At 51.1% G+C, this 13,658-nt stretch overlaps 1 protein-coding gene and 2 long non-coding RNA genes across 3 annotated transcripts in view; 1 reads left to right on the plus strand and 2 right to left on the minus strand.

Annotated features, from left to right (window-relative positions):
• Positions 1–641, minus strand: part of LOC103682405 (bone morphogenetic protein 8B-like) — a 27,311-nt gene extending 26,670 nt beyond the window's left edge. Inside the window, 2 exon segments of the mRNA XM_040619313.1 lie at positions 309–569; positions 572–641. Of these exon segments, the coding sequence (XP_040475247.1) occupies positions 309–569; positions 572–641 (331 nt within the window).
• A 490-nt stretch (positions 642–1,131) lies between these two features.
• LOC121099802 lies at positions 1,132–5,350 on the plus strand. Its single transcript, XR_005831558.1, has 2 exons — positions 1,132–1,536; positions 4,933–5,350. It is a non-coding gene; the product is annotated as an uncharacterized LOC121099802 (long non-coding RNA).
• Positions 5,351–8,890: 3,540 nt separating this feature from the next.
• LOC121099803 lies at positions 8,891–13,377 on the minus strand. The gene is made up of 3 exons (XR_005831559.1): positions 12,759–13,377; positions 10,834–10,933; positions 8,891–10,590 (listed from the first exon to the last, which is right to left on the minus strand). It is a non-coding gene; the product is annotated as an uncharacterized LOC121099803 (long non-coding RNA).
• Between the last annotated feature and the right edge of the window lie 281 nt (positions 13,378–13,658).

Below are 13,658 nucleotides of genomic sequence, written 5' to 3' on the forward strand. Positions count from 1 at the left end.
CATTCTACCCCTGGGTGTGTCTCGAGACATCCTTGGGACTCACATTCACGCCTGCCCCTGCGGTCCCACAGCCCACGAGGCCCACAGCCCTTGGACTTGGCGGCCCTGAGCTCCACACTTCCCACCCCTCTGTGGGGGCGTGGCCACGAACAGGGGGCACCTGTTCGCGGCAGGGGCGCGCACTGGTCAAGGCGGGGCGCGCACTGGCCAAGGCGGTGCACGCACCCCTGCCGCCCGCGCCAGGTCTCTCCACCCGACGGCCGCACCGTCACCGGGGCCCCGGACGCCCACCCGGCGGCCGCACTCACCCATGTTGACGAAGCTCATGACCAGGTCGGCGCGGCCCTGGGGCCGCTCCGAAGGGCCGCCGTCCTCGTCGTCGTCGTCGGCCATGGCGTGGTACAGGTCCAGCATGAAGAGCGGCGCCGACGCGGGCAGCCGGGCGGCGGCGGGCGGCGCGCGGGGCCGGGGCCGTCCGGGCAGCCCCAGCACCGCCAGGATCTCGCGCTGCATGTCGCGGCGCTCCCGCGGGCCCAGGCGGCGGGCCGGGCAGCCGGTGCCGGGGCGCGGGCCGGGCCGCCGCCGCTCAGCGCGCACAGCGCCAGGCCCACGAGCCACAGCGGCCCGGGGCGCGCGGCCATGGCGAGCCGGGCGGGCGCTCAGCGGGCGCGCATCCGCTCCGCGGCCCAGCCGAGCCCGGGGCCGCCCCGACGGCGAGTGGCCGGCGAGGCTCGGGCTCGGCGGCTCGGGGCGGGTTTGCCGGCGGCCGCGACGCTGTCTCCGCTCGCCTCCCGCGCCGCACCTGCTGGGCTCTGGGCGGCGTGGACGAGGCCTCTGCCGCCTCACGGCAGGAGCTCCTCCGGGGCCCGGGGTCCGGCGGCCAACGTGTCTGTGGCCGCCGTACCGACAGACTGCTGCTGCCGAGGCCGGCTCAGAGGCAGGGGCGGCGGGCGAGCTCCCGTAGGCGCTGCGGGCGGCGCAGACCCGCGGACGCCTCTTCGGTGGGACCGGCAGTCTGAGCCGCGCGCCCCGCCTCCGCCGCCCGTGGGGCCCGCGCCCCGCCGTCGGGCCCCGCCCCCTCCGGCTCCGACCAATGGGGGCGCGGGGCGGGGCCAAGGGCGCGGAACCCACGCCGGGAGAAGGGGCTGTGGATCTCGGTTGGTTTCGTGGGTGCCGGCGATCCCGAGGTGTGAGCAGCTGTTGGGTGCTGGACGGTTCGGGTGAGGGGTCCCCTGTCCGGACGTCGGGACTTGGGGGCCGTGCTGGGCTCCTCTCCCAGCCGCTGGTGGCGCCGTCGGCGAGCGTGGGGCCTCGGCCTGGGGACGTCAGGGTAGCGGCGCTGTCGGGGGAAATCGGGGACCTGCCGTCTCGCGGGCCGTGTCCTCGAGCGCTCTCGCCGGGCGGGGATCCAGAGTCTCCGTCCCGCCAGCGAGTGACCCGGCCGCTCCGCCTGGTGCGCGGAGTGTCGCTCCGGGACCTGAAAGGCCTCAGTAGGGTCTAGAGGGAGAGGGGCCTCTCAGGTGCCAGTCGCGCCGGGTAAGTGGGACGCATTCCTCTGCCAGCAGCCTCCGCAGTTCCTCGCTGGCCACCCGGCGCCTTCCCCGCTGTTCCCCTGCACGCGCTGTTGGGGGCTTCTCCTACCCCGACACCTGCTCCGTCTCTGCTCCCGGGCGCCTAGCCACCTGGCTCCCGCGTGCTCCAGGCCCGCGTCCCAGGCGGGCTCCCCACACTCCCCGATGTTCCCGCGATGGCGCTGTCACTTCCAGCTCTCGCTGTGCGCCCTGCGGCCTCTGGTGCCGATCTAGCCTCGCACAGGAGTCGCGCACCAGCCTCCAGCTGGGCCAGGGAGCTCTGAGGCCCTTCCGGAGCGCCCGGAAAACTTATGCGCACCTTTATTGTCAGGGCCCCCAAGGGCTTGCAAGAGAAGGCTCTACACAGAAACCCCTCCATTGACTTAGCCCCCCTCTGCACACTCTGCTCTTCCTGGCGCTCTCTCGCTGCATTTATTCATTTATGGCTAAGGCGCTGCGCTGGGAGTCAGTGACACCTAGACTGAGCTCCGAAGGCTGGAAGAATGGGCCTGGGATGACAGGAAGGGTCAGTGGGAGAAGAGTGTACCAGGCCGAGGAAACTGCTGATGTCGTGAGACTCTGGGGAGCGTAATGCAGGTACCACTCTGCACTTACCATGTGCCATGCGTGCTCTGAATCACTGCTTTAATGCGCGCACATATAGGGTAGACGCCATTTCGACCCCCTCTTTGAACAGATGGGGAAACTGAGGCACGGAGAGGTTAAGGGACTTCCCCTTCACACAACAGTGGAGCTGGGCATGGACAGGTGAGCTGTTCAGTGGAACCTGGAGAGCCTGGGGGCAGATGGCCCTGGGTGAGGCTGAGGGGCTGACAAAGGATGGACCCAAGGGGCCTTTCAGGGAGACTAGATGAGAGCCCTGGACAACAGATGGTTATGGGGCCCCAGTGTGGATTCAATATTAAACTTCAAAATAAATTAAGAAGTCCACCAAAATGAAGAATTTCCCATGATCACTTCACACTTTTAAAAAGTATCAAAACGGGGCACTTAGCTGGCTCAGTTGGTAGAGTGTGGGACTCTTTGATCTCGGGCTGTGAGTTCAAGCCCCATGTTGGGTGTAGAGATTAGTTCAAAAAAATCTTTTAAAAATATCAGAACTTTGGGCCACCTGGGTGGCTCAGTTGGTTAAGCGTCTGCTGTCAGCTCAGGTCATGATCCTGGGGTCCTGTGATCAAGCCTGGAGTCAGGCTCCCTGCTCAGCAGGAGGGTCTGCTTCTCCCCTTCCCTCTGCCTCTAACCCCTGCTCATGCTCTCTCTCGCTCACTCACTCTTTCTTTCAAGTAAATAAATCTTTAAAACAAATTAAAAATATCAGAACTTTTACATCACATTTTAAATCTGAGCGGTCATTTGCTGGGGCACCTGGCTGGCTCAGTCGGTAGAGCGTGCGCCCCTTAATCCTAGGGTCCTGAGCCAAGTCCCACATTGGGTGTGGAGCCTACTGTACATAAATTAATAAACAAAGAGTCATTTGTTGGTGCCTTAAGCCCATGCTTAGTCTGCTTTTATCCAACGGGTAAATTTCCACACTGCTTATACGCCCCTTATGGGTGTTGCAGCTTAGCCACCGAAAGTGCCCAAGACAGAGTCTGCCGCAGGGGTGCATATGGATCAGAGGGCGAAGATTAGAGTCAAGGCCCACAGTTGGAGGCAGGTACGGTAATGAGGGCGGGGGGACAATGACCATGATCCTTTTCCAGGACAGGGGGGAGGGCGGAGGAGAAAGCCATTGAGGAGGCTGCATCCCCAGGGCTCGGTGACTGCGTAACAGAGGCAGGGGCAGTCAAGGGGGCATCCCCATGTCAGACTTGTTCAGGGACTCTGAATCTCCCGTCTTCCTCACTGTCCTCTGGGCATCCTTCTGTACTCCCCTTGGAGTCCACACCACATCCTCTGGAGTCTCAGATCTAGCCTGTAATCCGCAGGTCGTGTATCGTGCAACACTGGGCTTCCAGCCAGATTGTAAGCAGCCCAGTGTGGGCCTGATTCTTAGAGCAGAAATCATTTCTCTCAATTTCGGGTGAGCAGAGATAGCTGTGTTCTTTTAACAATGGGCCTCACATTCCCATAAACCTAAACATCAGGTTTTAGCCATCCCAAAGGGTGTCACCCCACAACTCAGTTCAACAGCAACCTCCATGGGCTGCTCCGTCCGCTGCCCTGAGCCAGAGATGAAGCCGACCAGTCTCTGCCCGAGTGGCTCGCCCCCCAACGGAGGTGATAAGTCAGGTGATCATAGTCTTTACAGAAGGCAGAACCAAGGCTGTGCTCAGAGACCCTGGGCAAAGCACCTGGAAGGACAGAGGACAAGGAGCTGGGACGTGGGGGCGGGGATGTGAGCGGAATCCTGGAACTCAGGAACCGGAAGGGAACCGAGGTGGGGAAGGTTTCGGAGAAAGTAGTGTCAGACAGGGCTTTCCCCAGCCTCCTGCCACGCTGTGACCTTGGGCAGTTTCTGAACCACCCAGGCTGTTGCTCATCTGTGAATGGGGTCACGATGGTGGCGTTGTAGATAGAGCACTTAGCACAGTGACTGGCCTATGGCAAGCGGGCAATAAGTGTTAGCTGTCGTCATTATTAAAATATTATTATTACACTATTCAAAGTACTAAAAAAGTAACTTGCTTATTGTAGAAACTTTTGAAGATGTAAAGAGGTAAAAAGAGAACAAAAATCACCCAAACCCATATTCCAGAGAGAAATACTGGTTAATATGTGGTATGTCTTTTTCTTATATACATCTATATATTTTTAGTACAAAAAACAATCATGTTTGCTTTATTGATTTCATAATTTATTGCAATATTTCACCATGCCATTATTTATTTCACATGTAGTATTTTACCGGTTTCATATTTTTTTAATCATAAGACTATCCTAATGTTTTTAACCAGTCCTATGTTATTGAATAATATGTTTCTTTCTTAATATTACAGGCTATGCTGTTATGAACAATCTTGTTCATCACCCTCCATGATGATTTCCTTAGGATAAGTTTCTAGAGATGGAATATTTCGATCAAAGGGCATACTCGGTTTATAAGTTTTTTGCTACTTATTGTCTGTTACCCAAATCATATGAGCGTGCCCATTTTCTTTCACCCTTGCCAATAGCAGCTATTCTTGTTAAACACATGAATCAACACATCTCTGCTGATGGACAAGTGAATACACCTCTCTGCTGTTGTAATTTGCACACAGGGGGATTACTAACCTCTTCTCTTCCTGAAACCCTCTCCTGCCTTGGCTCCCAGGACACTGCTCTCCTGTTTCTTTCCTTCCAATTACTCCTCCCTGCCCATTCTTAAACACTGATGTTCCTCTGCTTCTGTCCACAGTCCTGTTCTCCCTCTTGGACTTTGAACCTGGTGATGATGAGCTGACCCACCAGAGACTTCATTGCCGTCACACGGTCATGCCTGACTCCAAATGTATCCTACACAGACCCTCTCCTGAGCACCGGGAGTTACACCCAACAAGTGATCAGACATGGTCGAAGCCAGAAACCTGGGAGCCAATGTGTGTTCCTCCCTCCAAAGGCAGTTCAGTCTATTGACTCCTCCTTCTGATGTTTCTTGAATCCCCTGAGACTCTCCATGCCCTCCTCCTGTGTGGTTCATGGAGGGTCTTTTCCACCCTGCATGGCTCTAACGGGCTTCCTTTCGACTGGTTTTCTTGTTTCCCATTCCCCATCCCTCCCACACTCCTCATTCCCCAGAATGAATTTCTAAATGAAAATCTGATTTCTGTAATGGCTTAAAACCTTCCATGGCCTTTCGTTTCTTACAGCAGGATTACCCAAACCCAGGTTCGTGAGGGGGTTCCTACAAAAAGGACTTTGGTAAAGGTCACACACCACATTTCTCCCTTCCCCCAGGGGAGCCCTCCTGTAACCGGCAGGAAGCTCTGGCAAGTCCTGCAGTGAAGGAATTATTTAGCTCTCGTCCATCGTCTTCCAAATGCACTTGGCCATGTTAGGGGGCTGGGGGCTGAAGGCCACATCTTGGGGACCAGGAGGGCAGGATGTGATCTGTGATCAAGTGCCGTGCACTCAGTGGTCCGGCCTGCACCCCTGAGTCCCTGCTGCTCTTCCCTCTTTTTTTTTTTGTAAAGATTTTATTTATTTATTTGAGAGAGAGAGAGGGAACACAAACGGGGAGTGGGAGAGGAAGAAGCAGGCTCTCAGCAGAGGAGCCTGATGTGGGGCTCGATCCCAGAACGCCGGGATCACGCCCTGAGCCGAAGGCAGACGCTTAACGACTGAGCCACCCAGGCGCCCCTGCTCTTCCCCCTTTATAGTCTTACTTAGCCTCCAATGGTGGACGCTTTGATGCGGTCACGTGGGATTACTTGTGGTCCCTTCACCTGTCCTGTTGCAGACATTTCTGTCTCGCACCTGTGCTCTGTCAAATAAATAAAATCTTTAAAAAAAAAAGAGAGAGAGAGAAAGAACAGTTTTCCATAAGAAAGATACTACAGGAATGGAGATTATGCAATGTTCCACCAACATATTTAACCTTTGCATTGTGTGATCTGAGCACCTGTTTAATGCTATCACAGGATCCTGTCCAGAGCTCCTTTGTCATGACTGTGTCAGACCCAGAGGCTGCCAGGGGCACTATCTTGCTTCATTAAATGACTGCTAAGAGGCCCAGAATGCGCCTCCCTTACCTTCCTGGTTGGCTGCATCTAGAAGGCTGGGAAAGCCGGCTCATTGTGTCCCCAAGGTGTGCTGACATGCCGAGAACAAACCAACATAATGACACGGTTCCTTTTTCATGGGGGATCTCCAGCCAGTGGGTCAGGTCACCTCCTATTAATGGACTAAACGCTCCAATTATAAGTCAAAGATTGTTAGATGACTTAAGGGAGGGGGGAAAAAAGCAAAAGAGCAAAGGACAAGCTCTCTCTAAGAGATGCACTGTAAATACAACAATACAGGTCGAAAGTAAATGGATGGAAAAACAATGTTATGCAAATAAAAGAGCAGGCTGGAGTGGCTTAGTAATATCAGGAAAACTAGTCTCAAGATAAAGAATATTGGGGCGCCTGGCCGGCTTGGTCGGTAGTGCCTGGGACTCTTGATCTCAGGGTTACGAGTTCAAGCTTCGTGTTGGGTGTAGAGATTAAAGAAAAAAATCTTTTTTAAATATTTTTTTAATTTATTTGAGACGGAGAGAGAGAGAGAGAGTGAGCACAAGTGGGGAGGAGCGTCAGAGAGAGGGAGAAACAGACTCTCCGCTGAGCAGGGAGCCCGATGTGGGGCTCGATCCTAGGACCCTGGGATCATGACCTGAGCTGAAGGCAGATGCTTCACCGACTGAGCCACCCAGGTGCCCCCAGAAAAATAAAATCTTAAAAAAAAAAAAAGGTAAAGCATATTAACAGAGATAGTGATAAAAGTGCCCCGTCATCAGCATCCTTCCTGCCGAGACAGGAGGACATTATGTGGCTCACGACAGGCCACGCTACATCCTGAAGTGGCTGGTTCAAAGTGCTTCAAAAATTCTCACATTTATTTTGGGAGACCGTGGAAATGGGTATGTTTGAAATTTCCACCTGAAATTAAACCCATTTGTGACCCAAATGAGGGATGTGACCCCATGGATGAAAGGACTGCGGATGGGCAGGGGTGGGGGGTCCTCTCAAGGTGAACTTTACACACTGCCAAATCGGAATCAAAGCAATCGGTAAAATCTGTGTGACTGACGCAGAATCCCAGTAATAGTCTAAGTACACAGAGTGAGGAGCGGCCGTCTCTCCGACGAGGGGAGACAGGCTCATTTTGACGTCCTTTCTCCCCCGGATGGGGAGCATGAGCAGAAGGCCCGCAGAGGCGGACGACCCGCCGGCTCTGGCTTCAGGCGGCCCGGCTCCCGCCCCTCACCTTATGGGCGTCCATGAGGTTCATGACGAGGTCGAGGTCCCCGTGCACGGGCTGGTCCTCGGCCAGCTGCGGCTCCACCTTGTACAGCCAGTCGACCAAGGCCTGCAGAGCGTCCATGAACTGGCCCGAAAACAGCAGGGCCTCCTCCAACTTGTGCTGCCTGAGAAAAGCACACAAACCTCACTGTCTGCAGAGATCCCTTTTCTTCGGGTGGCTCACAGTTCTGACTGCGGAATGGAATACTGCTTGAGCTCGAGAGAGAGGGCCCTCCATGCTGGACTGGTTTGCAAAGTCATTGGGGCGCCTGGGTGGCTCAGTCGTTAAGCGTCTGCCTTCGGTTCAGGGCATGATCCCGGCGTTCTGGGATCGAGCCCCACATCAGGCTCCTCTGCTGGGAGCCTGCTTCTTCCTCTCCCACTCCCCCTGCTTGTGTTCCCTCTCTCGCTGGCTGTCTCTCTCTCTGTCAAATGAATAAATAAAATCTTAAAAAAAAAAAAAAGAAAAGTCATCAAGATGTGTTCAGGAGCACAGGCAACAAAAGAAAAAATAGATCAATTGGACTCTTGGACTCAAAATTTAAAACTTCTGTGCATCAAAGGACACTTATCGATAGAGCAAAAAGACAACCTATGGAATGGGAGAACATATTTGGAAATCATATATCCAATAATATCCAGAATATATAAAGAACTCTTACAACTCAACGACAATAAAACAGACAACCAATTTAGAAATGGGCAAAGGACTTAAGTAAATATTGATCCAAAGAAGATGTAGAGATGGCCAACGAGCACAAAAAAAGGTGTTCAGGGACACCTGGCTGGCTCCGTCAGTAGAGCGGGCAACTCTTGGTCATGGGGCTGTCTGTGCAAGCGCCATGTTGTGTGTAAAGCTTACTTTAAAAAATAAATAAAATGGATGTCTGGGTGGCACAGCGGTTAAGCGTCTGCCTTCGGCTCAGGGCGTGATCCTGGCGATGCAGGATCGAGCCCCACATCAGGCTCGTCTGCTATGAGCCTGCTTCTTCCTCTCCCACTCCCCCTGCTTGTGTTCCCTCTCTCGCTGGCTGTCTCTATCTCTGTCGAATAAATAAATAAAATCTTTAAAAAAATAAAATAAATAAATAAATAAATAAATAAATAAATAAATAAATAAATAAAATGGGTGTCTGGGTGGCTCAGTCGGTTAAGCGTCTGCCTTTGGCTCAGGGCATGGTCCCAGGGTCCTGGGATCCAGTCCGGCATCAGGGTCCTTGCTCAGTGGGGAGCCTGCTTCTCCCTCTGCCTGTTCTGCCTGCCACTCCCCCTGCTTGTGCTCTCCCTGTCTCTCTTTCTCTCTCTCACAAATAAATAAATAAAATCTTTTTGAAAGAATAAATTAATTAAATGGGTCTTTTAAAAAAAAGATGTTCAATATTCCCAATCATTAGGAAAAGGCACATCAAAGCCACAGTGAGATACTTTACATCAATTAGGATGTTTATTTTGAAAAAACAAAAGCCAAAACAAAAGAAAACTATTATAAAATAAACAAACAAAACAAAACAGAAAATCCCCAGTGTTGGTGAGGATGTGGAGAACCCGGAGCCCCGGTGTGCTGCCGGTGGGAATGCAAATGGCGTGGGACGGTATGGTGGCTCCTCAAAGAGTTAAACACGGAATTACCGTAACGTCCGGCCGGTCATATGCCCCAAAGAACCGAAGGCAGGGAGTTGAACAGTTACTTGTACGCCGATGTTCATAGCAGCATTCTTCACAATAGCCGAAAGCTGGAAACGATCCAAACATCCCTCAACAGGTGAACGCAGAAACAAAATGTGGAATATACGTACGACGGAACATGATTCAGCTTTAAAAAGGAAGGAGACTCTGACACATGCTACAGCATAGATGAACCTGGGGGACATTTATGCTGAGTGAAAGAAGCCAGAAAGAAAAGGACAAAGATTGTATGATTCCACTTAAACGAGATACCTGGCGTAAAGTCAGAGACAGAAAGTGGAAGGGTGGCTGTGCGGGGCTGGGGGGGTGGGTGAAGAGTTATTCTTTAAGAGACACAGAGTTTCATTTTGGGATGATGACAAAGTTCGGGAGACGGATGGTGGTGATGGTTGCACAACAGTGTGAACGTACGTAATGCCACGGAACTGTACGCCTACAAATCATTAAAATGGTAATTTTCATGTTATGTATATTGTACCACAATTTTAAAAGTGGCCAAAAGTAATATCTAGACATTTTTACCCAAACCACACTCTTGAATGAAGCTAGCAGAGTGCAGGGGGTGGGTATAGACTACCCCTGGCATCTCACAGTCCAAGGACAAGGCCTACAGACACACGCTCATGACCGAATGCCTGTGCTGATCATAGGCTCCCACAGCAGAGGGTCGTGGTCGAGGGCAAGTGGCAGTTTAGAACACAGGCTCTGGAATCCCACAGACAGGCGTTCCTATCAAAGCTCCACACCAGCCCTGGGACACTCACCGTCTCTCAACCTCTGACTTCTCATGCACAAGTTGGGGTCATGAATGTACCTACCGAGAGAGCCCAGACGGCCTGAAGCTGCCCCTGTTCACCGCAGGGCCCAGGGCCCCAGGATCCCCCGCTCTGGACCCTGGGCGCCTCACTTCCTCTTCTGTAGAACAGGCATCAGAGACACCTGCTTCCCTTGGTTGCCAGGCAACCTGCTATTCATGATGAAATAGGAACACACAGCATTCACTTCTTGCGAACTTCCTCTGGGTTAAGTGCTTTGCATGAATCCTCCCAACAGTCTCGCGAGGGAGGCGAGGGAGGCGCTCCCCCCATGTTACAAGGAACTCGGGGATGACTCCGTGATGATGAGACTTGCTCAGGAAAGGGCAGCTGTATCCGTTCTGTGCGGGGCCACGGGTGTCTGTGGAGTTCACAGCTGGGGTCAGAGCCCCGGCCACCGTCCAGAATCCAGGCCCAGCGTGTCTCCCCCCAGGTGCTGAGGGTCACCTGAATCTAGGCCAGGGGTCCAAGCAGCTGGGAGGCTGGAGTCTTGGGCTCCGGTGCACTTCTGCTCCTGATCGGCTCTGCACCCCCGCGTGGGTCCCTATCCTTCCCTGGCCTCAGTTTCTCCCACTGTGAAGGGAGAAAGAGGGGGTCAGATCCCTTGATCACCAAGGTCTCTGCCCACAAAGGAAGGCAAAGGAAGTTCAGGGAAACAGGGAGCCTGTGTCTGAATTCTTGGCTTCTCTCTGCCCCCTGGTGGAAGCCAGCAGCCTAGCACCCAGGGGAAAAACTTCCTGGGTGACCCCCTCTGGGGAGTCCAGCCCCAGCAGCCCCAGTCCCCATCTGCTAAAGGGGGATAATAAGAGTACCTACCTCTTTGGAGTGCTGTGAGGATGCAAAGAGATAATACACGAGAAGTGTTTGGACGGACGCAAGTACACCCTCGTCAATCAACAGGAGCCAGATCCTACAACTGAGATGGCAAGTCCTGTCATCAGTGAAGCACGCAATGACTACAAGCTTATAAGACTTGTTTGTTATTGGAAACCGAAGTTACTTACTTAAGCTGTAAGTGAATTCACTGTGATAATTAATCCACCTCTGGATATCATTTTACATATATTTTATTACATACATTTACATATTTTTATATTTTTTATTTAATATATTTTATTTATTTTTTCAAAATACCAAATTTATTTTTCCTTCTTTTGTTTGTTTTCTTTCCTTGGTTTTTGATATTTTTATTGTTCCCTTCCTTCCTGTTGTTTTTTTTTTAATTTTTTTTATTTAAGTAATCTCTACACCCAACGTGGGGCTCTAACTCACAACCCAGAGATCAAGAGTCGCGTGCTCCTCCGAAGGAGCCAGCCAGGGGCCCCCTTCCTTCCCGTTTTTAGATGTTTGCTTCATTGCTCTCTTTTCACCATCTTAAATTGAATGCTTGCTCTGTTTATTTTAACATTTGATTGAGGTATAATTTCCACACCATAAAATTCACCTGTTTCAAGTGTACAATTGAATGTGTAACCATCACCACAATATAATTTTAGAATATTTCCATCACCGCCAAGAGTAAGCGACGTCATACCCATTTGCAGTTTATCCTTAATTCCACTCCCAGCCCTAGGCAACCAATAATTTACTTTCTTTCTTCATAGATTTGCCTTTTCTGGACACTTCACAAAAATGCAATCATACAATACAAAATATTTTGTGTCTGGTTTCTTTTACTCACTTAACATAATGTTTTTGAGATTCATCTGTATTGTAGCGTGTAACAGTGCTTTGCTCTTTTTTTTTTTTTTTTGCCGAATAATATTCCCTTGTATGGACATACCACATTTTGTTCATCCATTCACCAGTTGTTGAGAATTTGTATTGCTTCCATCTGGGGGCTGTTGTAAGCAGCTGTTGCTATGAACATTTGTTTACAAGCGTTTGTGTGGATATATGATTTCATGTCTCTTGGGGGGTTGTTTATGTTTATCCATGTACTGTTTCCTAATAAGTATCTTTAAGATACAAATTTGCCTCTAAGTGAAGCTTTAGCTGTGTCTCACAAACTTTGCCGTGTGGTTTTTGTCATTATTATTCGAGCTAAATACCTCTCCGATTTCTTTGTGATTTCCTTTTCTGCCAAAAGTTGTCAATACAATAGTTACCAAACATATAAGCCTATTATAATTTGTAATCTCACTGAATCTTGGTTGAGAAACATAGACTGTATGACATTAATCCTTTAGAATTTGTTGAGACTTCCTTTATGACCTTAAAACACATACTCTGTTTTTGTAAATGCTCCACCCATGTTCCCTGGTAACGGCTTGAAACGAATGGTTTCTGTAAAAGATTGCAACCTAAACACAATGTGAAATCACCAAGATCCTCTGAGAAGTTCCTGCCTGCAGAGAAAGACACAGGACCACCGTCCATGACTCTGCTCTCCGTCCATGACTTCTCGTTCCTCATCTCCTCACCCCCAGTGACCTCCTTCTGCACTTCACTACACCCCTGATGTCCGTGACGACCCCGTGCACCCTGTCAAAGCCCAGGATCACTGTAGCCCACAGACTCATGTCCTCCCAATTTGCTTGCTCCACCAGTCAAGCCCCTCCTCTTCTTGGACCTCCTCAAGGCCTCCGATCCACTGAACACTCCAGCTTCTCCCTATCCACCGACTCGTTTCGGCCTTCATTTTGCACTTCAACCAACGTCAATGTCATGTTCCATCGTTTTGAACACTTCCTCGCAAACATCCTGAACTCCACCGCCTTCCACCACCCCTTAGCACTTACCTATCAAAACCGCAACCTCTGGATGAGCCCAACCATCCATCTCCTTCCTGCCTGCATCCAGGCGGCAAGCATCGCTGAAGAGCATAAACCACGCGGCATAGGTGACCCCATAAATTCACAGTCACCAACCTCAGCGCTGGTCAGCACTTCTGTGTTTGGTTGTTTAGATACAGTGTTCTCAGACGTCTGTCTTCCCTTCTACCCCTTCCCTCTCCGCAGATGACCTAATGTTCTCCCTGACGGAGAAAACGGAAGCTATCACACAGCCGCCTAATCCTCCCTCCCTCCCCTCCTGTCCGAGGACACTCCTGTGCTCGGAAATCCACCCTTCTCAGGAACCTCACGCTATTCATTGGAGAGAAGTGAGCCAGGGTAGGGGAGAAAAATCAGGAAGTAGTTGCGGGGGTGCTTGTTTGAAAATGCAAATCTGTGGGATTTGCTCGGTTGGTCGGCGGACCATGTGACTCTGGCACACCGTGCGACTCTTGATCTCACAGTTGTAAGTTCCAGCCCCATGCTTGGTGTAAAGATTACTTAAAAATAATAAAATGCAACTCTGCTTGTGTTTGTTCCCAACAAGTAACACTTCGACACCTGCCCATGGCTCTGAAGAGTAAAAACAAACAAACAAAAAATTGCTTCACACGGTCCTCATCAATATATAATTCACAAAACAGAAGATGAAAATAACCACTGCGTGTATTGAAATATACCAATTTTACTCATTATGATAAAAGTACAAATTTAAATTACACGGAGCTAAAAAGCTAGCTTTTCTCACCTATCAAAAGAGCAAACAGTTAAAAAGATTTTTTAAAAAGATTTTATTTATTTTATAGAGAGAGAAAGAGCATGAGCAGGGAGGAGGGGCAAGGGGAGAGGGAGAAGCAGGCTCCCCAC

This window comes from Ursus maritimus, unplaced genomic scaffold, assembly GCF_017311325.1.
Source record: "Ursus maritimus isolate PB19 unplaced genomic scaffold, ASM1731132v1 scaffold_32, whole genome shotgun sequence".
In the NCBI taxonomy this organism is placed as follows: domain Eukaryota; kingdom Metazoa; phylum Chordata; class Mammalia; order Carnivora; family Ursidae; genus Ursus; species Ursus maritimus.